This window comes from Phocoena sinus, chromosome 5 (genome assembly GCF_008692025.1).
Source record: "Phocoena sinus isolate mPhoSin1 chromosome 5, mPhoSin1.pri, whole genome shotgun sequence".
In the NCBI taxonomy this organism is placed as follows: domain Eukaryota; kingdom Metazoa; phylum Chordata; class Mammalia; order Artiodactyla; family Phocoenidae; genus Phocoena; species Phocoena sinus.
Genome location: NC_045767.1, coordinates 92,719,549 through 92,745,048, shown reverse-complemented (window position 1 = coordinate 92,745,048; position 25,500 = coordinate 92,719,549). Strand labels below are relative to the sequence as shown.

The 25,500-nt window shown below is 36.5% G+C and overlaps 1 protein-coding gene across 4 annotated transcripts in view; it reads right to left on the bottom strand.

The window, feature by feature from the left end:
* USO1 (USO1 vesicle transport factor) overlaps positions 1-25,500 on the bottom strand; it is a 90,126-nt gene that overhangs the window by 13,143 nt on the left and 51,483 nt on the right. For 2 of the 4 annotated variants that reach the window (XM_032632453.1, XM_032632455.1), the window contains 9 exons: positions 18,416-18,594; positions 12,364-12,504; positions 10,429-10,517; positions 9,878-10,032; positions 9,060-9,271; positions 1,299-1,409; positions 826-944; positions 493-674; positions 105-226 (listed from right to left, as the gene is read on the bottom strand). In XM_032632453.1, coding sequence (XP_032488344.1) covers positions 105-226; positions 493-674; positions 826-944; positions 1,299-1,409; positions 9,060-9,271; positions 9,878-10,032; positions 10,429-10,517; positions 12,364-12,504; positions 18,416-18,594 — 1,310 coding nt within the window. Of the gene's footprint in view, positions 1-104; positions 227-492; positions 675-825; positions 945-1,298; positions 1,410-7,386; positions 7,408-9,059; positions 9,272-9,877; positions 10,033-10,428; positions 10,518-12,363; positions 12,505-18,415; positions 18,595-25,500 lie in introns of all 4 variants that reach the window. The other 2 variants (XM_032632452.1, XM_032632454.1) reach the window with 2 other exon arrangements.

Here is a 25,500-nt window from a genome sequence, read left to right as displayed (position 1 = left end):
TATCCTGTTGCATTTGGAAATGCTGAGAGAAATTCCTCCCTAAAGTAGAGAAGTATCTATACTTTTAGTATAACCGAGGTTGGATACAATTTATCAGTACGTACTTGCTCTCGAATCATATTTTTGTAGTGAGTCACAATACTGTCATGCTGCTCTAGTGTTTTCTTCACCTCTTCTTCTTGTTTATCTTCTTCACTGGACTTATAAATAGCCTTAGTTATCACACCTGTAAAAGAAGACTTATTTAAAATACTGTTTTATTATTAAGACTTAGTCAGTAAAAACATATGGCCTAACTGCATGAGAGATAAGAAATCATCTTTCCAATCTTACTGAATGCCAAAAGTCCTTAAGTGGGCCACAGATCAAGAGCTAGGAAAAAAAATACTTTTAGGCTTATCATATAATCTGCATGTATCCAGAATATACATATGCAATACAATCCTAGGTACTACTTTCTAATGAATATCAAGATAAACTTTGTTGTCTTACCTTCAAGTTCTTTTACCAGCTTTGTAAACTCATGATCAAATATCATGTATTCTGGACTGGGGAAGTTTGGCTGGGGTTTCTGAGATGCTCTGGAATACAACTCATGTTTGCTAATAAATCCTAGTTTCTCTATGAAATTCTCTTTGCCGATCCTCTTCTCTATCAGTTGTTTTAGTTTCTCTCTACAGAGATAAGCATATTGAGATGCTTAAAAAAAAAGGCATAATGAAACATAAAAGCTTGGTCTACATTATACTTTGGCAGAAAAAATTTATCATTATCTCTTGATGACATTAGCAAGTCATTTTCCCCTGGCATTTTCCCCTTACTTACTTCATATAGCTCTCAAGTGAGTTATCATTGAAGTAAATCGAAATGCCCAACAGAAGAGCACATAAGCCTTGGACCAACTGTTCTTCCTCTCCAAGATTTTCTGCAATTTGTCCTGTAAGCTGAAAACTTTGTTAAGAAAACTAATGGTTCATAATATGCAGAGTACTTTGTTTTACAATTTGAATTTGACATGTATTTCATGTAAGAGTTTCTACAAAAAATTCTATACGCAGTCCGAGTAAACATAACACAATGGTACACGTACACTCACACACCCACCCACCCACCCACACCCACACCTACACCCACACAGCTTAAGTAAGGATCATTGTCACCATAACAGTTTAAAAAGTTGTTACATAGATAAAGAGGATTCAAATATTTGGGGCATGGAGCTAACTCTAGTTGAGAAGAAATAGAAAAGATAAAAAAGGTAAATACTTACATGCATCTTACTAAAACATAAAGGATACAAAGGGAACATTGGCTGAATTGTGAAGAAAATGTGTTACTGCAATGGGGCAGTTGCTAAGCCAGGTACAAAGCAACATTAGTAACCCAACTCTTGTCTGTATTTTGCTTCCCTGCAATAAACAAGGTGGCAGAAATCTTGTTTTATTTTTTTCAAACTTAAAGTTGCCCTAAGATCCCTCCCCATCTGCATAAAAAGATATTTAACATCTTATAAAAGATGTGTCAGGTATCTGGATTTTAAAAATTGAACAAGAGAATGCATTCTTGTATACTCTCTGGGCTGCACTTCCCAAAATAAACCGAGAGCAGAAATTAGACTTGATCCACGCTCATAAGCATATACCAGGTTATCTAAAATACTATTAATGGAAAATCTGATATGCTAAGGAAGAAATATATGATGTGGATGCTTAAAAAATTTTATCAGTCCTAAAACACTTTACAAAGACATAAATTTGCTGGCAAATTTATGATGTTTCAATAGGAATTTTAAGAACAATTTTCTCATAAAAGGACAAATTCTACCTCCTTCAAAAAACATCAAGAAAAATACAAAGAAATAATCTCCTGAATTATTTAGTCAAATTTCATTAACGAATATATTTCTCTAACAAGAAAATAAATAAACCATGTTACAAACCCCCTGAGAAATGCCAAATAATGAGAAATCACAAACTTAATGAAGGAGAAAAAGATTTATTTAAATTAGCTAAGTGCCTCAAACCACTAACTATATTGCCGCCAAGTATGTTAAACAATACTGAAAACTAGCATGTCCATCAACATTACAGTTTCCTAAATTTTGATACAACACATTTGTATCTCTTATGAGATATTCTCTTAGCTCATTAATATTGCCATTGCCCACATTATATTACATAACCTGTATTTTTGTTTAAGAAAAACAAAACTTGTGTGAAACAAAATAATGGAAATTAGCACAGTAATGCATCGCTCTGGGAGTAATTTCAGAAAATATCCAAAATGCAATTATTCAAAAATCTAGACAATGAATGGATTTAAAGTAACCATTACTGTGTTTTGAAAAATTTCTATCACTCAGCCAGACAGTTCTAATTTCACGAACCGTGATGTCAGTATCTTGAACTTTCCATAATCTTTTTTCAAGTATACTTAATATTTAATTAAACAAATTCAAATTAGACCTCTTCAAATGATTTACCAAGTAAGCATTAATCAGTATGAATTTAATTTTTACATAAGGCATTATTTTTGCTTTTTCCTTGCCTTTATGTCATTACTGTCCACAATAAATTTTCATGTTACCCAAGTACACTGTAGTTTAAAAATATAGTTATTCTCAACTGACTATGTGCCACAGAGAATTTACAACTAATTACTCAAGTTATAAATGTGAATGTTTTGTTGATTTCCCCTGGTTATACATAAAAAGTTTATTACCGGAATACCATTTGCAGGTACCAAATATACCGACATTGTATATACAAGGGCATTCTATCAAATCACTGGCTGATGTCTGAGTAAACAAAAATGGAATTAGATTCAATTTTGAAAAGTAGGTCATTTGGGGTCTAACTGAAGGTTAAGAGCACAGTCAAACATAACTAGTTAGAACCAGGCAGAAGATAGAATGGAACACCCTGTTGACTACAGCAACAAAAGAAGATAAAGTACTCAGGAATGAGCCTAATCAAAACTCTATAAAACCTAAATGAGGAAAGTTTAAAAACACTTCTAAGAGCACAAAAGCAGACACAAATCAACAGAAAGACACATGTTCTTAGAGAGAACGACTCAAGATCATGAAGATATTGACTCTACATTAATTTGTAAAATTAATGTGATCCAAATAAAAATATCAACAGGTTTTGTTTTGTTTCTTCTGGAACGAAACAACCTGCTTTTCAAGTTCAAATGGAAAAATAAACAAGCAAGAATAACTAGAGAAACTGTAAAAAAATGAAAGAGAGCAATGAGGTGATACTACCTCATGAACAGACAAATCAAGGAGCAGAACGGAAAGTCCAGAAATGATCCAGCTACAAATGGAAATTTAGTATGTGAAAAAGACAGAATATAACTATCAGTGGTTACAGACAGACTTCAAAGATGTTGGCAAAACTAGAGAGCAGTTCAAAAGAGCAGAGGATCCATATCTCACACAATTCAGAGAAAAAGAGAACAAAGATTTAAATGCAAAAATGAAACCAGAAAGTATGAGATGGAAATACTGGCAAATTCCTTAACATCTTGAAGTGGCGAAAGCCTACGTATGACTTAAAATGTAGAAGCGATAAAATAAAAGTCTGATACCCAAAAAAAAAAAAAAATCCAAAGCAAAACACCAAGATCCTATCAGGAAAAATATATTTGTAACTTATCACAGACAAGGGTTAAGTTCCTTAATATGAGTTCCTATAAAGAAGAAATGATTAACAACCCGATAGAAAAATGGGCAGATGATAAAAGGGTTTAATGAAAACACCTTCAAATGATGCATAAATATACAGAAAACTATTCAGCCTTTTAGTAAGAAAAATATAAATTAAAACTCACTAAGATAACATTTTCCACCTATCAGCAGACTGGCAAAAGTACAAGTGTGACAACACACTGTTGGGAGGCTGTGGGGGAAGAGAGCACCTAGCACACCGTAATCTTACTTTACTTTGCAAGGAGAAGTGCAAGGTTCTATTAAGTGAAACAAAACAAAACAAAACACCAAGGTGCAGATCAGGGCACATACGGAAAAAACACTTCCAGATGTAGAAGAAAAGAGTAACAGGAGGCAGGGAACTAGGACAGGGTTGGGGCCAAGACTTCGTGTATCATTTTGATTTCTAAACCATGTATTTATCCATTTCAAATTTTTTTTTTTTTTTTTTTTTTTTTTTTTTTTTGCGGTACGCGGGCCTCTCACTGCCGTGGCCTCTCCCGTTGCGGAGCACAGGCTCCGGACGCGCAGGCTCAGCGGCCATGGCTCACGAGCCCAGCCGCTCCGCGGCATGTGGGATCTTCCCAGACCGGGGCACGAACCCGCGTCCCCTGCATCGGCAGGCGGACTCCCAACCACTGCGCCACCAGGGAAGCCCTATCCATTTCAAATTTAAAGGACTAAAGTTTTAATTCTAAGAGTGGCAGTATGGTGTCGGTGAAAATGACATTTGGTTTGGAATTAGAAGAACCAAATCTTCCACTGCCTTACCTTGGACAAGTTCAATACACTACATGGGCCTCAACTCCTTCATTTAGTAAACAGAGGTGGCTGGATTAAATGATCTCAAAGAGGTTAAGAAGACAGGCTCTGAAGCCAAGATACCAGGATTCATATCCTGGTTCTAAAACTCAACAGCCATGAAACCTCAGGCAACTTAACTTCTCTTCCTCATCCTTAAACAGGAGTAACAGTTAATACCTATCTCATGGATTATAAATGGGTTAATACATGTAAAGAACTTAGAAGCAGCACATGGTACACAGTGAGTGCTCTACAAATGTTATAAACTATTACCATCATTTCTAACTCTGTGACTCTACATACAACTCTCTACCTACTAGCATATTAAAAGCAGAACTAATGCCCCCAATTTAAAATAGATGGCAGAAGTTTGAACTGGGAAAAGAAAAAAATGATACAATTGCTGGGATAATTTTTTTTTAAACATCAGTGAAATGCAGGCAAGTCCTTGCTTTGCTGCGTTAACAGAAATCCATGCATACTGTAAACGTGCAAAGTGAGTACTTTGTAATAATGGTCTTTTGTGCAGACTACGTTATTCTGATGTTCATCAAACCATGATTTATAACAGGGAAAAATGGGAGATAATTAAATGTGCAATTAAACTTAATTAAAAGATAATTAAATGTGCAATTAACTAACTTAGGGTATATCTACTTAGTGAAATATATACTGTGCAACCATATAAGGTGATGTTGACTTAGTGTTTACTAACACGGAAAATACTTGTAAGAAAAAATGCAGAATACAAAATAGAATCTAATGCATGATCACTGCTACGTAAATAAACAGTATAGGGAAAAAAAAAGCCTGAAATTTTACCAGTAGTTACCTTTGGGTAGTAGAATGAGGGACATTATTCTCTTTCTACTTTCTATTTTTCGAAATTTTCCAAAATGAAAAGAAAAATAAACTATTAGAGAGCGCAAAAATGTTACAGTATTTGTCCAGTATACTATCATAAAATGTTGATAATAATATAAATCCAACAAAATCCTGATCAAGCTGCTCTATCCCGCCAAATAAGTAAAATTAGAAATTGAGCAGTAAAAGCTATCAAAACATTCTATTTCAGCGCTCTCTCATTTTCTGATGGATTCCTTACAATATAAACAGCTAGACCAGCTAAAAGAATGCCACACTTGGGAATTCCCTGGTGGTCCAGTGGTTAGGACTCCACGCTTCCACTGCAGGGGGCGCAGGTTTGATCCCTGGTTGGGGAACTAAGATCTCACAAGCCATGCAGGGCGGCCAAAAAAAAAAAAAAAAAAAGCTAAAACTATTCATTTTGTTTATGTGTTACACAAACACATTTGTTTGCATGTTTGTTTACAGGTTTAAGTCAAGAAAAAATACCTATCTCTTCTCAGCCCCTTAGAGTTTGTGAACCGCTGACAAAACCAAAGATTTTATAGGATGGAAGAGAACCACAGACAAAATAAACGATCCTGAATCACCTTTAACATAAGCTACTATGTTGCCCCAATTATATTTTCTAAATAAAAATCCCTCATACTCCTACTCTGTGGATTTCAAGTTTAGTATTTGTGCATTGTTCATTTAAATAATATGTAAAGGTAACAGTTTAAACTTCCAGTGTTTAAGTATTAAAATGAGGTTCTAGAGTATTATGATCAGATTCACTCTTTTGTTTTTTCTTTATGCGGTACGTGGGCCTCTCACCGTTGTGGGCTCTCCCGCTGCAGAGCACAGGCTCCGGATGCACAGGCTCAGTGGCCATGGCTCACGGGCCCAGCCGCTCCACGGCATGTGGGATCCTCCCAGACCGGGGCACGAACCCGCGTCCCCTGCATCAGCAGGTGGACTCTCAACCACTGCGCCACCAGGGAAGCCCTCAGATTCATGTTTTAGTGGTGGCCTCTGAGGACAGAGAATTAATAGGAAAGGGACATGATGGAACTTTTTGGGTTTCTGAATACTATGCTCTATATCTTGTTTTGGGTGGTGGTTACCGAAGTATATTCAACCATCAAAAATCATCAGATTGAACACTTAAGGTCTCTGCATTTTACTGTATATAAATTATACCTCCAAAAATTTCCCTTTTAAATGAATGACATGTATACTTATACTTTACCTAATATAAAAAAATTCTGCCAGCTAAAGCTTCCAAATATGTCTGTGTGTGAGCTATTAACATGTGTTAAATCATGCTCATACAATTCCTAATAGGACCTGTTATTACTGTCCACACTGCATAATTGAACACAAATTATGAACACAAATTCCAAGTACGGGATTAAGGTACATGCCATTTTTGCCAAATACTCCAGAAAACAAATCAAAACTAAATACAAATCACACTCTCCCCCAACACACATCAAAAACTAATCCCCAATGGTAGTGTAGCATATGGGTTACATCCAGAATAATTCAAGAGATTTAAACTCTTTCAAATTACAAAATAATACTTACTATTGTATATTTTCAATAACCTAAGTAATATAAAAGTCATCACATTCTTTCACATACTGATTAAAGACAAAATTCTTAATCCTAAATTTTACTACCTTTGAAATGGTTTCATTGGAAATAAAGAAGCAAGCTTGGGTGAAAAATCACACCAAAAACCCAAAACCAAGGAATTCCAGAAAGTGCAAGCATCCCCAGAGGAAGCACCAGTATAGCTTCAGATTCCCATTCCTATAGTCCTTAATAACACCACTACAATACCCCACGGAGAAAAACTGGAGAGCCACGATAGAGATTAACTTGCTGACACATACAAGTGTGAGTAGAATATAACTTCAAACAAGCAGTTAAAAAAACCAATCAGCAAAACCCAAGACAAAGAAAAAGGCTTGCTGTAGGAGGAAAATGCCTAAGCCCAAACAAGTAATACATACCCGTCGGTCGATCTTATCACCCTGCAAATTATACATTAAAAATTATTCATAAATATTACTGCTTTAGAGAAATGTAAATCTAGAAAAGTCCCTCAAATACAGTCTCTAGAAACCCAAGCCAATAATCTGGGACAGGATAGTTCTAATCTTTTATTCTATAACAATGTATATACATTTTAGAGGAGAATGGATAATTTTATAGCACTGTCATTACTTAGACTGGTAGCACACCACTATCTTGAGGATTTCTCATTATGCATTAATTGTAATTGCAATGTTAGAGTGAAGTATGTGGTGATGACTGTTGGGCAGTTAATTTCTGTTTGGCTCAAGAAAAGCTGTTACACACTACTATATATAATATAGATAATTAATAAGGACCTACTGTATAGCACAGGGAACTCTACTCAGTACTCTGTAATGGCCTATATGGGAAAAGAATCTAATAAAGAGTGGATATATGTATAACTAATTCACTTTGCTGTACATGTGAAACTAACACAACATTATAAATCAACTATACTCCAATAAAAAATTAAGAAAAAACAAAGAAATGAATAGCTGTTTCCACTCACAGCAACAAGAGAATGACAAGTATTAAATAAGTAAGGATATGAATGCTTTGGGGTACTTTTAAAAAATCACTAAGAGACAAATGATAAAGTTAAAATAGGCTCTCAATCAAAGTAAACCTATTCTAAGCAACAAAGGAAGTGTTCAACTCCCATTTCAGTACAGTTAATTTTCAAGGTTTCATTTATAACTTCATATGGATAGCACTGACGTTCTCTAAAAGCTCACAATAAAACAATTCAACCAGTGTGGCAAAATTAAGAACTAAGAAGGACTCCGCATATCAGGGGGAAGGGATTAGGATAATACCAGTGGATGGATCAATTTTAGGCTTATGTACATTTTTACTCTCCTTGAGTGAATCTGAATGTCTATGACTTTACAGTTTTGCTAACGCATGAACCTGAATTGTTTAACAACAAGGCTGGCACATGTGGGTAAATCCTCTAATAATAGTAAGGGACATTCCTAAAAGCCCTAGCATCCACATTTCAATGAAGCTTAGCTGCTTTCCTTAGGAGTCTAAAGGAATGTAAACATTTTAAGTTGTTTACCTACATCTTACTAGGTAAATTATATGTCTTGGCATTTTGAGGATTTGAGAGCTCACAAACATCAAGGGGGTTTACTGTTTAACTATATAAGCATTGGAATGGTATTTTATTTTTGTTTTTTGAAAGGAAGATCAATTGCTCTGGGAAGAGAAAGAGCGAGGTGCACAGCTATGAACCACTCTATTCTATTCCCTCTCATAAATGACCCGAATTCAGCTATTAAGCAGAAACAGAAAATGACATGCAAAAACTGTGTGGATGATATAAAAAGAAAACAAGTCAAAAAAAACCACCTTTCTGTCCAGAACATGTGTTCCCATCATGATGCAGACCTTATTCACAATTTGGCAAAACCATTCTTATAAGAATATTTATTGCTTTCTCTCCACAAAACCATTTCTGGTGACAGTGAGCTAATGAGCAGTCCTTGCCTCTCTCCTTTTTCATCTACATCTACTAAGGACATCCTTAAACGCTTGTATCACTGACATCAAAGTGAAACTTTCTCCCCCCGCCCCCTTAGAGAAGTTTTGCTGGCTACTTTACCTGTGAAAGGATGTTGGTGCACTGTTGCAATAAAGAAACTGGAGGGTTGCCAATACTTGTAGCAAGTTGAACCCTGAGCAATTGTTCTTTCTGGGTAGCATTTTCTTGTAAAGCATGGGCAAGGGCCACAGCAGCACACCAGTTTGAAAGTGAATCAGTAGAAAATAAACCTCCGCATAACAACTGACCAGCTGAGACTGAGTTACCTGTTGCTACAAAGATGGCAGGCAGATAATAAGGTAAAAATTAATTATGTTGCTTTCCAAACACACAAAAATAGTATGAAATGCTACTTAAAAATTTGCTAATTAGTAGTATTAAGTAATACTTTCAAAAGTCTGTTTTTTCAAAAACAAATGCAAAGATGACAAAAAAGTACTTTGGAAGAAAAGTTGCAGAACAAAGAAATATTAGAATATTTTAGGCATCAAACTGATGATGGTAATACTCCAGAAATTATTACCTTAATTAAAAACTACTTTCTAAAACAAATTCAAGGAAATGCAATATTTTAAATATTCTATTACATTCTAATATTCTACATTTAAATATCTACTACACATTTATGATATATTTTACCATTAAAAGCTTAAAAGACAATTACTTTAAAACTGAAATTAGAATTAAATTATTTACGGGACTTCCCTGGTGGCGCAGTGGATAGGACTCTGTGCTCCCAGCGCAGGGGGCCTGGGTTCGATCCCTGATCAGGGAACTAGATCCCACCTGCATGCTGCAACTAAGAAGCCCGCCTGCTGCAACTAAGACCTGGTGCAACCAAATAAATATTAAAAAAAAAAAAGAATTAAATTATTTACCATCAATAGTGGAAGGCAGAAGTGTTGACACAATTTCTCCTTGTCCTTTCTGATTTTTATATAAGAAACACTGGAAACAGTAGAGAACAGCACAGCGCAATACAAATGGCTGTCTTTCGTTAACCATGGACATAAGAAGTACTACAATGGCTGGTCTGTTGCATTTAAAAAGAAAAGAACAAAAAGAAACATTGTAATCCAGGTACACAAATCAATAGCTAGTCATTTTTATTGACTGAAAAACCATAGCCAGAACACAAGCGAGTAACTATTTTCATCTCCATTTCACAGAAAAGATAACTGCAGCTGTGAGAAATGAAGTGATCTGTTTGCTTAAGGCACATAGCTAGGAAGTGATACCTGAGCCCAAATACATAAGTTCCAAAGACCACAAACTCTTTAAATACCAACATATTTATCTTGTCAGATAATTTGTTTCAAAACACATGACTGAACTTCTTAAAAGAATAAGGTATGTATATGAGATATCCTTAAATCCCAAAGTAAGTTTTCACTTCCTCTGTGGGATCTCAGTATTTCCCCTTTCCTACCTTGGTGGGTTTGAAGGTGCATTTACAGAAGCAAAGTAGTCTTGGTTTACTTGACAGCCTCGAATAACTTCTGATACAGTATTAATGGTCTGTAATGAATGGGGATGGGGAGAGAATTTAGAGAAAGTCAGTCAAGGGAAAAACCCTGTTTCCAAAAGAAGAAAATGTTATATTCTTTTGCTTTTTGCTTTTAAATGGCAAAACCTAGACACCAAAAAAATCAGTGACAGCATTATAGACTTGTAACACTTTCTTGAGATAACATTTTAAAACATTAAGCGTAGGCCTCTAACTAAAAATAACACGTGACCACATGCATTTAAAATCTCGAAAAACTAAAATTAATATCTCCTAAGAGATAGAATCCATTTCTATGAAACAAGAAAAGGGTGCTTAAAAATAAAATCAGAGAACAAATTTAAAATGTTAACAAATTAAAAATTCAATTTAAGGATGAAGTTGAAAAAAAGCCTCCAAGAAAACAGAATAAAAAGACAAACTGGATCCAGAAAGTCCAACAATCTATTAATAGAGTTGCAGAAACAGAAAAGAGGAAAGAAATGGTCAAGGAATATGTAAAACATCCTCAGAACTGAAGTACTTATGTCTCTGGCTTAAAAGGGCCCCAAAATTACTGGGGGTGGGGGTGGGGTGTGTGGTACAGCACATCACCAGTAAATTTCAGAAAACCATAAACAAAGAAAGATTCTAGGGAGAGAAAGCAGGTTACACAAAAAGGACGAAGATTCAAAATGGCTTCAGATTTCAGCAACACTGGAACAGCAACACTGGAATAATGTTCTAAAAGTTGAATGTTAATGATTTCCAATTCTGAATTCCATACCTAACCAAACATTAGAGTCATACTGCAGGTGGAGGAGTGACATGAAAGAGCTAAAAACAAATTATCTTGCCATTTGCCCTCTCTCAGGAAGTAAAATAAGATAATGAACCAAGGGGTGGGAGAAAAAGACACAGAATCCAGATAACCAAGGAATCCCCAAGTTAAGAGAGAGGAAAAAGGATCGTTGGAGGATGGTGAATGAAAGTCCCAGAATAAGAGATGTGTGGCAGAAATAGAGAATAAGCAGCCCATATTTGAGTAGGAAGATGGAGGGCTTCCGGAAGAAGGTCTGGAATGCGGAACAATGTGTTAACACATTAACACATATAACAGTGTTAATATGTATAGATACATAGAAAATCTGTAAAATGAAAAAAGAATACTATTATAACTCAGGAAAGAAAAAGGGTTATTAAAAAAAGATATAGAGCTCTATTTGGCTTAGCAGGAAACAGTATTGGAATAGTCATAAAACTATAAACCCTGATTATTGATTTAAATACAAATTACGGGGGTGACAAGGAGGAAGTAAAGCGGGAAGGTTATATAGGGGGGAAGTGGGGCTTAGGGTAGGGAGAAGGGAGTCCAAAGACAGTTTTTGCTATAAAACTTTTACTATTATCTGTGCTTTTTAATATGCATGTGTTAATTTGAGAAAAAAATTAAATAAACTAAACCTTTCTTTTCTTCAAACTAACTTCTTTTTCTTAATAGGCAAGAAACAGAAAATGTCATGTCAAGGAAAAAGAATTTATTATTCTACGAATAAGACTCAAATCTTACTTGACTAAGTCATACCCTTCTCAAAATTAAAAACATAAATCATACTGTTCACTCATGTTGAATACAATAAAATTAATGAGAAATCTTCTAAGCTTTAACATTATTTATATACTATTAAACTTGAGGAATGAATACACCTTTTGGAATTGATACTGTCATCATTATGCTAATATTTTATAGGGTCAATAAGGAATTTAACATACAAGAATGGTTAACAATTCCTATTTTTCATTCAGCTGATATCTAATTCTTCCTAGGCTTCCTGATTTCAGCTTCCACAGAGTAGCCTCTGCCTTTATTTGGTTTACCTCAGTCAGGATATCAGCAGGAACTCCAGTGGCCATTAGGATAGTGCAAAGCTGCTGCAGTAAGCCACACTGGAACATAGCTTTTTGGCAGCTACTGGTAGCACCGGGAGGGTTATTTGGAGAAACCAGTACACGAACAAGCTGCGAAAGAAAGAGAACACAAAATCTGTCTTTTAAAGATCTGAAAAGTCTTGAGACAAATTTGATCTATATGAACAGAAAACCTATGTGAAGGATTCCCTCAACTGCTCAGCCAGATCTAGGAGCTCTTTGCTTCATGCTCTCATGGCCATAGTTCTGTTACAGTACATACCACATTATGCTATTTCCTTAATTTTATCTCCTTCAGGTCATTGTGAACTCCCAGAGAGTAGAAACTGCCCCAGTCATTTTTTGTATCTCAAACAACAAGCACAGTATTTGTAACATAGTCCGTATTCAAAAAATGAATAATGAATAAGTAAGAGGATGGTAGATTTCTTATGGAAGTAAGGATGAAAGACCTAATCGTAAAGCAGGTTTGAAAATAGAATGGCCTGAGGTGTGATAAAATTCCTCCCAAACTGGAAATATTTAAAGAGAGGGCAAAATGAACAACTGGAGACATGGCTGAAGATTTGTGCATTAGGCAAGGTGTTAGCCTCATTGACTGTTAATGCTAATTAAATCCCTAAGGTTCTATGATGCTATGATTAGTCTAACCTTGAACATGAAATTTCAGAGACATGAAAAATGTTATCTTAAACAACTGTTCAGCACAGTTACATCTTCAAAATAAATCTGTATATACCTTACATTTTAAAACTAAAGTTATATGTATATGTGTGTACAAAATCTTATATATATATATATATATATATATATATATATATCAAGATCAAATGGTATACTTATGATAATACTTTATTAATGACAAAGTGCTATACAAATGTTACCCTAAATGTACAGAAGTAATCAATGATATAACAGAGGAGACTAAAACAATTTTATTGCTATAGCTGGTGCATATGATAGATAATGACTTCACTAAGAAAGGGGACGTTTTTGTGGGGGGAGATAAAATATAAAAAATAAAATGGGTATGAAAAGCGCTATTTTTACTGCTGGTGAATAAAAAGGTGACCGGCAATCACTAGAATTTGTGGAAAAACTCAGTCAGTAGTTAAATCAGTAAATTATGAAGAATTGAAATAGTTAATGTTTCCACGTCTGGCCTAGCAGACATTCTCCAAGAGGTTTCATTAATAAACTGATGTCACAGGAGAGAGGCTTTAGGACTACACATTGGCTCTTGTTTTTGGACCTTTCTAGCTAGACGTCGGTGGTTTTTATTTGTGGATTTTTGTTTTAAATTTATTACCCTTCTATTCCTGCTTTTTAAAACATACAGGCATACCTTGGAGATATTGCAGGTTCTCTTCCAGACCACCACAATAAAGCAAATATCACAATGAAGCAAATCACACAAACTTTCTGGTTTTCTAATTGCAAATAAGAGTTATGTTTACACTATACTGTAGTCCCTTATGTGTGCAATAACATTATGTCTAAAAAAACATGGAGAAACCTTAATTAAAAAAATACTTTATTGGGCTTCCCTGGTGTCGCAGTGGTTGAGAGTCTGCCTGCCGATGCAGGGGACGCGGGTTCGTGCCCCGGTCCGGGAAGATCCCACATGCCGCGGAGTGGCTGGGCCCGTGAGCCATGGCTGCTGAGCCTGCGCGTCCGGAGCCTGTGCTCCGCAATGGGAGAGGCCACAACAGTGAGAGGCCTGCATACGCAAAACAAACAAACAAACAAACAACAAAAAAAAATACTTTATTGCTAAAAAATGCTGACCAGCATCTGAGCCTTCAGCGTGTCACAATCTCTTTGTTGGTGGAGTTTGATGTTGATGGCTGCTGACTGATCAGGGTGGTGGTTGCTGAAGGTTGGGGTGTCTGTGGCAATTTCTTAAAATAAGACAACAGTGAAGTTTAGTGCATCGGCTTTCTTTTCCTTTCACGATTTCTCTGTAGCATGCAATGCTGTTTGATAGCATTTTACCCACACTTCTTTCAAAATTGGTGTCAATCCTCTCAAGCCCTGTCACTGCTTTATCAATTAAGTTTTTGTAATATCCTTTGTTGTCATTTCAACAATCTTCACAGCATCTTCACCAAGAGTAGATTCCATTTCAAGAAACCACTTTCTCTGCTCATCCATAAGAAGCAACTCCTCATCCATTCAAGTTTTATCATAAATTGTAGCAATTCAGTCCCATCTCCAGGCTCCACTTCTAATTCGAGTTCTTTTGCTGTTTCCACCACATCTGCGGTTACTTCTTCCACTTAGGTCTTGAATCCCTCAAGGTCATCCATGATGGTTGGAATCAACTTCTTCCAAATCCCTGTTAATGTTGATATTTTGACCTCTTCCCAGGAGTCACAAATGTTCTTCATTTTCCAGAAAGTTTTCAATTGCCTAGATCCATCAGAGGAATCACTATCTATGGCAGCTACAGCCTTACAAAATGTATTTCTTAGGGACTTCCCTGGTGGTCCAGTGGTTAAGATCCCACGCTCCCAATGCAGGGGGCCCAGGTTCAATCCCTGGTCAGGGAACTACATCCCGCATGCTGCAACTAAGACCTGGTGCAGCCAAACAAACAAACAAACAAATAAATATTAAAAAACAAAGAAACCAAAATGTATTTCTTAAATAATGAGACTTGTAAGTCAAAATCACTCCTTGGTCTATGGGCTGCAGAGTGGACATTGTGTTAGCTGGCATGAAAACAACATTAATCTCCTTGTACACTTCCTTCAGAGCTCTTGGCTGACCAAGTGCATTGTCAATGAGCAGTAATATTTTGAAAGGAATCTTTTTTTTTCTGAGCAGTAGGTCTCAACCGTAGGTTGAAAATATTCAGTAAACCATATTGTAAACAGATGTGCTGTCATCCAGGCTTTGTTGTTCCATTTAATAGAGCACAGGCAGAAAAGATTTGGCTTATAATTCTTAAGAGCCATAGAATTTTTGGAATGGTAAATGAACACTGGCTTTAAATTAAAGACACCAGCTGCATTAGCCCTTAACAAGACAGTCAGCCTGTCCTTCGAAGCTTTGAAGCCAGGCATTGATTTCTCTCTGGCTTCTCTCTAGCTATGAAAGTCCTAGGTGGCATCTTCTTCCAGTAGAAAGCTGTTTCATCTACGTTGAAAATTTGTTGTTTAGTGTAGCCACCATCATTAATTATCTTAGCTAAATCACCTGGATAATTTGCTGCAGCTTCTATATCAGCACTTGCTGCTTCACCTTGTACTTTTATGTTATGAAGATGGCTTCTTTCCTTAAACCTCATGAACCTCTGCTAGCTTCAAACTTTTCTTCTGCAGTTACCTCACCTCTCTCAACCTTCACAGAATTGAAGAGTTGTAAGGGCCTGGCTCCAGAATAGGCTCTGGCTTAAGGGAATGTTATCATTGGTTAGATCATCTATCTAGGCCACTAAAACTTTCTCCATATCATCAATAAGGCTGTTTCACTTTCTTATCGTTCATATATTCATTGGGGTGGCACTTATAATTTCCTTCAATAACTCTTCCTCTGCATTCACAACTTGGCTAAGTGGTGCAAGAGGCCTAGCTTTTGGCCTATGAAGGCTTTCAACATGCCTTCCTCACTAAGCTTAATCATTTCCAGCTTTTGATTTAAAGTGAGAGACATGGGACCCTTCCTTTCACTTGAACACTTAGAGGCCACTGTGAAGTTATTAACTGGCCTAATTTCAATATTGTTATGTCTCAGGGAATAGGGAGATGGGGAACAGTCAGTCAGTGGAGCAGTCAAACACACACATTTATCAATTAAGTTCTCTATCTTACATGGGTGTGATTCGTGGTGCCCCAAAACAATTACAATAGTTACATCAAATATACTGATTGCAGATCACCATAACAAATATAATAATAATGAAAAGGAGTCTCTCATAAGGTAATGAGCTTTCTGAGAGTCACTGGCAGTATCTATCCAAAAAATGGCACAGAATGGGTTCCTGTAGGTAGAATTAGTCATAAAATTATCATTCCAAGAAAAAATTTAAATGTTTTACAACTAAAAAATTTTTCAATAAGATGCTTCCCCCAAATTTAATTTGCAAAATGTGAATGAACTATCCTCAAGTGGGTCAATTTCAATTTTTAGTGGCCTAGAATTCCATAATAATTATAACTGTGATGATGAATAATTCTAAATGGAAATATCTATCCAAAAAGGATTGTTTATCATCAATTGTAATGCATTTTCATTTGGTACATAATAGAGAACTTGAAATACAAGCAACCCTAAATATAAGCAATAAAGCTATCAAGAAAGAACCCTCTAATAGGTTGAAAAGCAGAAGATAACCTGTGGCCTGTGAAGCTATGACTCCATCAACTACTCAGTCTTTGCGTGGAGAATATATTAAAGTGAGTTAAACTCAGTTTCTTTATTTTGAAGTTTATGCTCTTCAAGATTAGTATCTAGTTTATTCACTTTCTAAAAGCAAAGAATACTTAAAGAAAGAACTAACTTACTATATAACCAGAATACTGTGTTTTTCTGTTTATTTATATTTATATAAATATTTATATTCTAAATTTTTTTAGGGGGTAAAATAGTCCTTTAATTTTTAACAAGTGACACTTCCTTCAAAAATAATTATTTACGTAGTACCCTAAGCTATAAAACATGAGTAAGCTGCTGAAGCAGTTTAAATTTTCACTCTAGCAGGAAACATATATGTAATTTGTACATCATTAGATGCCTTCATTTTCTCTAATCACGTTTTGAAAATTACTTTTCTAGAGGAATTTCCTTTATTAAGACAGCAACGTTGAGCAAAAATATCAAGCTTACCACTGGGACACTATTTCTAAAACATAAAAAACTAATGGCCTTGAAATGTGTAATACTGACAAGTAAAAATATAGACAATGAAGATAGGAGTATAAATAGAATGATTCTGCCCATGTTCTCCTGTAAAATATCTTCCTGACAGTTTTTAGGCATATTCTAAATAGGTTAAGTATATAATTTATTATCTAAACTGGAACACTTCTGAAGTGAAAGAGGACACTATTAGTAATTACAAAATGAATACTGGCCTGGTGACCTGGGGCATATGGTCACCCTAATTATCAATCAACGCTATGCAGGCAACTCCCAGAGCATGCAACAATATGTGGATTCTAATTACCAGTCTGATTAACCATCTAGTTTTGAGGAACACAACTTCAGAGATGCAGGCACAATTCAGAGACACTCGAAGACCCACAGGAATCACTAGAGAGTTAGTAAGGTGGGAGACCCGTATAAGCTTAAGGGTCTGGAGAAGGGGAATTCAATAAAGGGATAAGTAAGTAAAATATTCTAAAAACTCTGTCATTTTCTCTGATGTAGAATTCATTTGGGATTCTACCGTCTTCACTTTTACTGTCTATCACCACCAAGCTTTCACCATAAAGCTTAAATAAAATTACACGTGATTTGTCAATTTAACTTGTATTAGATTTAAAACTCAAGACTATTAATCTTTGGGGGCAGGGACATTACCAATCATTTCCAAGCATCCAGTGCCTGGCTCTCAGTAAATGTTTACTGAATGAATTTCTTTGAACTTAATATTCTGAGTATTAAAATTTATGATATTAGAACCTTAATTGAAGATAGTAGATTTTAAAAATTCAACTCAACAAGCTAACCTGTTATTTTCTAGTGCAAAACCTTTCAGGAAACTGTATGTTTGGATTTGCTTTAAAATAATCCTGCAGGGCCAGAGAGAGGGATAAAAGATGAAACAAAACTGCCAGATGTTAATAATTATTGAAACTAACTGATGGGTGTGGGGGGGGAATCTCCATCTCTGCGTATAACTGCAAATCTCCATATTAAAAGCGTTTTTTTTTTTTTTAAAGCCCATCTGAAACCAACTCAACATCCTGGATTTATCAAAACACAAGCCATTTTCTTTTCTTTGAAAGTATCACTGTCAAAATTGTTATCACATTTATGTCTAAGGACAGTATACCTGTAGCATTAGGTGCAGATTAGTCACTTTCTGTGCGGACCAGCCTGAATTTTCATCTCCAACTTCAAACCAAGGTTTCATACGCTGAATATATGAGCCTTCTTTAAAAAAATTTTGATTGGAATTGTTGTTTTTTAACAGGTTTTGAAGCAAAATCAGACAATCTTCCACTACTATACCTGGGGAAAGAATGTAGAATGGAATGTTGAGGCTGATAAAACCTGAAGGAAAATTTAATCCTCAAACACTTCAAAAGAAAACTCTCAGTGCTCAGCATCTCTTCAGTGTGCACAGCAGTGAGCCTGCTCCTTCTCAGGTCCCCCAGTGATCTCCTGACTTCTATTCTCAACTATCCACTCACCTCAGTAACACATTTTTTTCTTCAAATCCAGCTTACACATCATTTCTTCAGAAATGATTAGCAAGATCCAGTGAGTAGGTTAGGATCACCAGCTATATGCTCTCACAGTAGCCTGCCCCTTTTATTATTATGCAGTATCTGTCTTCACTAGATTATAATTCATGAAGACAGGAATTTGGGAATGTCCTACTTACCTCTCTGTATCCTCAGCAGATATAGAGACAAGATCCCACGTGCCACATGGTGTGGCCAAAATAAAAAAATAATAATAAAATAAACACCAATGGGAAAGATAAGCAGGAATTAGTCGCATGAAGTGGGTGGGATGCAGAAAAGCATTCCAAGAAGAAAGTAAAATGGCTTTTAAAAAAAAGTCTACATTTCAGGACTTCCCTGGTGGTCCAGCGGTTAAGACTCTGCACTCCCACCGCAGGGGGCGCAGGTTTGATGAGATCCCGCATGCCACGTGATGAGGCCAAAAAAAAAAGAGAGACAAGATAGCAGATGTATACATGGTAGGTCACTACTAAATATTTGTTGAATGAATCAATCATATATTATTTAATCGCTAAGAAGCACCTGACATTGCTGTCTTTATGCCTCTTCCTTGAAACTTCCTCTTCTTTTGGCTTCTAAAACACTAACGACTCCCTCCTGGTTCTCCTTACAGATATCTGGCCACTCCTCAGGCTTCCTAACCAATGAGCTCTGTTTCCTCTGCAAAGCATATGAAAAAAAGAGGCTGGATGCTCACAGCGAGTAGGTTCCTCTGTGTAGTACATGCACACTTTTGCTCCTACTAGTTAAGCTGCACGATTATAAGAATTAATTGCGGGGCTTCCCTGGTGGCGCAGTGGTTGAGAGTCCGCCTGCCGATGCACAGGGGACACGGGTTCGTGCCCCCGTCCGGGAAGATCCCACATGCCGCAGAACAGCTGGGCCCGTGAGCCATGGCCACTGAGCCTGCGCGTCCGGAGCTTGTGCTCCGCAACGGGAGAGGCCACAACAGCGAGAGGCCCGTACCACCAAAAAAAAAAAAAAAAAAAAAAAAAAAAAAAGAATTGCTTTTAAAAAATGAACAGATTTTAGGGAATTCCCTGGTGGTCCAGTGGTTAGGGCTCTGCGTTTTCACTGCTGAGGGCCTGGGTTCAATCCCTGGTTGGGGAACTAAACTAAGATCCCACAAGCCGTGCGGCAGGGTCAAAGACAAAACAAAACAACAACAAAAACTCCAAAAAACAGACTTGATTTTTCAGAGCAGCTTCAGGTTTACAGAAAAACCGAGCAACAAATAAAGGGAATTCCCATATACTCTCTTCGTGTCAGTTTGCACTGCTATTACCATTTAGCATTAGTGTGGTACATTTGTTAAACTGATGAATGAATATTGATACATTATTAACTCACGTCATAGTTTACATTAGGGTTCACTCTTTGTGTTGTAAATTCTATAGATTTCAACATATGTATAATTTCATGTACCCACGGTTACAGTATCACACAGAATAGTTTCACTGCTCTAAAAATCCTGTGTTCCACCTATCCATTCCTTTCTTCCTACCCCCGAATCCCAGGCAACCACTGGTCTTTTTACTGTCTCTTTATGGTTTTGTCTTTTCTGAATGTCATATACTTGGAATCATAAAGTATGTAGCCTCTCCAGACTGTGTTATTTCACTTAGCAATATGCATTTAAGGTTCCTCCAGGACTTTTCATGGCTTGAAAACTTTTCAATCGTTGAATAATATTCCAATGTCTGAAGGTACCACAGTTTGTTTACCCATTCACCTACTGGAGGACATCTTGGTTGCTTCCAAGTTTTGGCAATTATGAATAAAGCTGCCATAAATATTCACGTGCAGGATTTGTATAGATACAAGTTTTCTACTCATTTGGGTAAATACCAAGGAGTGTGATTGCTGGACTGTATGTTAAGAGTATGTTAAACTTAGTAAGAAACCACCAAACGGTCTTCCAAAATGGTTGTATCATTTTGCATTCCCATCAGCAATACATGAGAGTTCTACACCCTTGCTTACTTTTGGTGGTGTCAGTGTTCTGGATTTTTGCCTAATAGGTGTATAGTGATGTCTCATTGTTTTAGTTTGCATTTCCCTAATGACATATGATGTTGAGTGTCTTTTCATATGCTATATACCATCTATATATTTTCTTTGGTGATATGTCTGCTCAGATCTTTTGTTCATTTTTTAATTGGGTTGTTTCTTTACTTCTTATTGAACTTTAAGAGTTCTCTGTACATTCTGGATACAAGTCCTTTTCCAGATGTGTTTTGCAAATCTTTTCTTTCAGTCTGTGGCTTACCTTTGCATTCTCTCAGCAGTGTCTTTTGCAGACTAAATTTTCAATTTAGTGAAGTCCCACTTAACCATTTTCTCTTTCATCTAAGAGTAAATTACTTTTACTCACTAAGGCTCAGGCCATCTAGCTGTACCATCTATTACCAGTCCTCACTGCAGTTCTGTAACAAATTCATGGTCACTACTCCTTGTTCACTGCAAACACCAGCACCTCATTCAGAGTCTTCTTTCTATCTCCATGTTCTGCTGTCACTCTTGATTTCAATTTCAATGACAACCCATCTAATATCTGGACCCCTCAGTTCCTTGGCCTCATCTTCAGAGATAATCCTTACTCTATTACTAAAACCTCCCATCTTTCCAGCTCAAGTATTCTCAATATATCTGTTCTATGGCTTCCCTGAGACTTTCAACCCATCAACAAGTCTTCTTTCTTCTTCTATTTTTTTTGCAGAACGCGGGCCTCTTACTGTTGTGGCTTCTCCCGTTGCGGAGCACAGGCTCCGGACACGCAGGCCCAGCGGCCATGGCTCACGGGCCCAGCCGCTCTGCAGCACGTGGGATCCTCCTGGACCGGGGCACGAACCCGCGTCCCCTGCATCGGTAGGCGGACTCTCAACCACTGCGCCACCAGGGAAGCCCCCTTTCTTCTTTTTAAAAACCCTTCTGTCTTTACTTCCTTCCCGATCTAGCTTAGCACATATAGGTCTTCATTTCTTCCACCCTACAGGTAATTTGCTGAGCTCTCTTGTCTCACTATCTTTTCATAGCACCCGCCTGGAAAGGCACTATCCTGTCAAAAACTGCCTGCCTGGCTTTTTTTCTCTATCTGTACCTAGACATCTGAGTACTGGGGGAGACAGGGGATCACACAATCAAGTAGCCTGCACTGCTATGAAATCATGGTGAACACCCTCAATGGGGCCTTTATCCTTGCCTGGAAATCTTCCTAATTCCAATAGTCAACAAGCTCTCCTATCCTCCAAAAGACTATTTTCAGTCTTCTCCCCCTTCTCCTCTTTCAGTCCTCCTCTTTCACTCTCAGCATATGCCTCTGCCTTCAACTCAACTCCCTGTCACCAAATGTGAAAAAGGACTTGCATCTTCACCTGCGCTATCCCCCGTTATGATGGAAGATGAGCTCCTTCCTCTCCTATCTTAAACAGCCAGTTCCTACCTCTCCTGTGGATTCTAATAACTTCCTCCTTTTTCAGGTATTATGTACCACTGATTGTTGTCTTTTCTTTCTCTCTCTCTGTCTCATATCATATTTGTGTCCCCTCTCTGCTTGCTCACGGTTGTTGTAGTCTCTTCCATTTTAAAGAAAAAGCCCTTTTAGATTAAAGGAGAATAATCTGATAATTTCCACAGATGTAGAAAAAAAATAAAAAGTTATTAAAATGCAAGACTCATGATAAAAACTCTTAGCAAAAATCAAACTTAAAGGTGAAACATCAACATTCTCATTACAGTCAGCAACTATTCAACACTGTACTAAAGATTCTAATCAGTGCAATGAGACAAAGAAAAGAAAAGTGGTATAAGAACTGAAAACAAAAAAGATTACACTTATTTGTAGAAAATATCGTATCTACACAGAAAGTCCAAGGAGAACTAATGGTTTAATAAGATGGTTGGATACAAGATCAATATACAAAAATCAAGTAGTAACCAATTTGAAAATGTAATAAAAAAAGATCCCATTCACATGTAACAAAAAGTATAAGTTGCCTAGAAATGAATCTAATAAAAAAAATATACAACTCTTGTGCTCAAAATTATAAAACATTACTGAAAGACATAAAAGAAGACCTGAATAGATTAAAAGATATACCTGGGTTCATGGATAGAAAAAGCCAATGATGATTCTCCTTAATCTTTAAACTCAATATCAGGGCTTCCCTGGTGGCTCAGTGGTTAAGAATCTGCCTGTCAATGCAGGGGACACACGTTCGAGCCCTGGTCCGGGAAGATCCCACATGCTGCAGAGCAACTAAGCCTGTGTGCCACAACTACTGAGCCTGTGCTCTAGAGCCCACAAGCCACAATTACTGAGCCCGCGTGCTATAACTACTGAAGCCCACATGCCTAGAACCTGTGCTACGCAACAAGAGAAGCCATTGCAATGAGAAGCTTGCGCACCGCAACTAAGAGTAGCCCCTGCTCGCCACAACTAGAGAAAGCCTGCGCACAGCAATGAAGACCCAACACAGCCAAAAATAAATAAATAAATAATAACTTAAAAAAAACCCCAAACAACTCAATATATTTCCAATCAAAATCCCAACTAGGATTTTCAGATAACTTGACTAGCAAAGAAGTTTCATTCATATGAAGAATAAAAGGGAAAGATGCAAAAGACAATTCTGAAGAGGGCCAAGATAGGAAATTTTTCATATATTCTAATAGATAGGATATTATTATGAAGCTTTTGTAATTAAAAGAGTGTGGTTTTAGTGTAGAACTAGACAGACTAATGGAACATAACAGAGAACTCAGAAACAGACCTTCACACGTATGGAAATTTGATCACAAATCTTATAACATCATTCAAATGCAAAATCCCTATTAATTAAATGTAAAGGACACATTTAAAAAGTCTTCAGTATAAGAAAGTGATGGAAACTCTCCTTATGACCTTGAGGTAGAGACAGATTTCTTAAACAAAACATAAAAGCATAAACTATTAAAAAAAACCCAACATGTTATTACGCTAAAATTTTAAACTTTAATAGAAACACTATAAACAAATTAATAGAAGATAACTGAAACATGTATAATCAACAAATGATTAGTATCCAGAATACATAAAGAACTCCCAGTAATCAACTGGAAAAGGAAAAACGATCTTATACAAAAACGGGCGAGAAGGTAATTCAGAGGGGTAAAAGATAAACAAAAATAAATGGTGACTACTCCCATGAAAATATGCTTAATCTCATTAATTTAAGAAATGAAATAAAATCTCAATAAGACATTATCTCACACTCATCAAATTGGCAAGGAAGGACTGACAAGGATGTGAAGAAACAGGAACTTGAAAACACTGTTGATGGAGTACAGGTTGATAAAACCACTTAAGAGAGCCATTCGACAATATCTGGTAATGGTGAAAAAAGTACAACTCTATTTGTAGGTATATAGAGAAACTTAACACACAAGTAAATACATAAAGACCATTCATTGTAACAGTTTATATTAGCAAAAATAGAAACAATCTAATTGTCAACTCAATCAGAAAATAATAGATCATAGTATATTCATAATACAGAATAATATATAGCACTTAAAATAAATGAACTATAGTAACATGTATCAACATGGATAAATCTCAGAAATACAATGTTGAATTAAAAACAGCAAGTTGTGGGACTTCCCTGGCAGTCTAGTGGTAAAGACTTCAAGCTTCCACTGCAGGGGGTGCCGGTTCAATCCCTTGTTGGGGAACTAAGATCCCGCATGCCGTGTGGCGGAAAAAAAAATTAATAAAAAAAACCCCAAAACATTAACTTGTGAGGTTATATTCAGAAGGATACTTTATTTAAAAGAACTGGATGGTAGGTGCACAAGTGTTTGTTATGCTATTTTCTATTGTTTTCTGTATGTATGAAATATTTCATATCTCAAAAAAAAATTTAAGAAAAGAAAAATAGTTCCTTGTCAACCTCCAGTTCTGTTCACCTGGCTCTCCCCTGACTTTACCAAATTCCTGATATGAGTTTTCTCTGCTATTCTATTTTCCCTCTTCTAACTTACTCCTCTGACACTACAATCTTGATTCTGAGGCAACCACTAAACACAAATGCTGTCCCCAAGGTCCCCAATGATGTCTATGTTCTAAGTCCTACAGATACATTTCTGTCCTATCTTGATATCTCAGTGACTTCTTACACTGCTACCGATTCCCCCAACCCTTCTAAGTGTGGTTCTCCTCTTGCCTCACGGCCTGTTTCTTCTCAGTCTCTTTTACCGATACCTCTTCCTCTATGATCTCTTAACAATTTGTATTCCTTAGGGTTTGTCCTAGCACTTCCCTTCTCACTCTTCACTTACTCTAAGTGACTCATCTAATCTTTCTTGTTTATCTAATTTTGTTTTACCTATATTATAAAGACTCTCAAATCTTTATCACCAGCCTGGTCCTGCCTTCCAGATTAGTAAGCCAACTGTCAACCTATACTACACTACTTGCTAACCCCAGTTCAGTGAATGCAAATAAACTCATTTTTCTCCTCTGACTCTAGTGCTAGGTTTTTTGATCAATTTCTCATTAAAAACAACAAAAATGCTGAATTAAAAAAAAAAAGCCTAGGAGCAACGAAGAACTGATAGTACAGCAGGCTAAAACTGACAAGAAAATGGATATCTATACAGATAGTTAAGTATAAAAGTACCTTTTGGC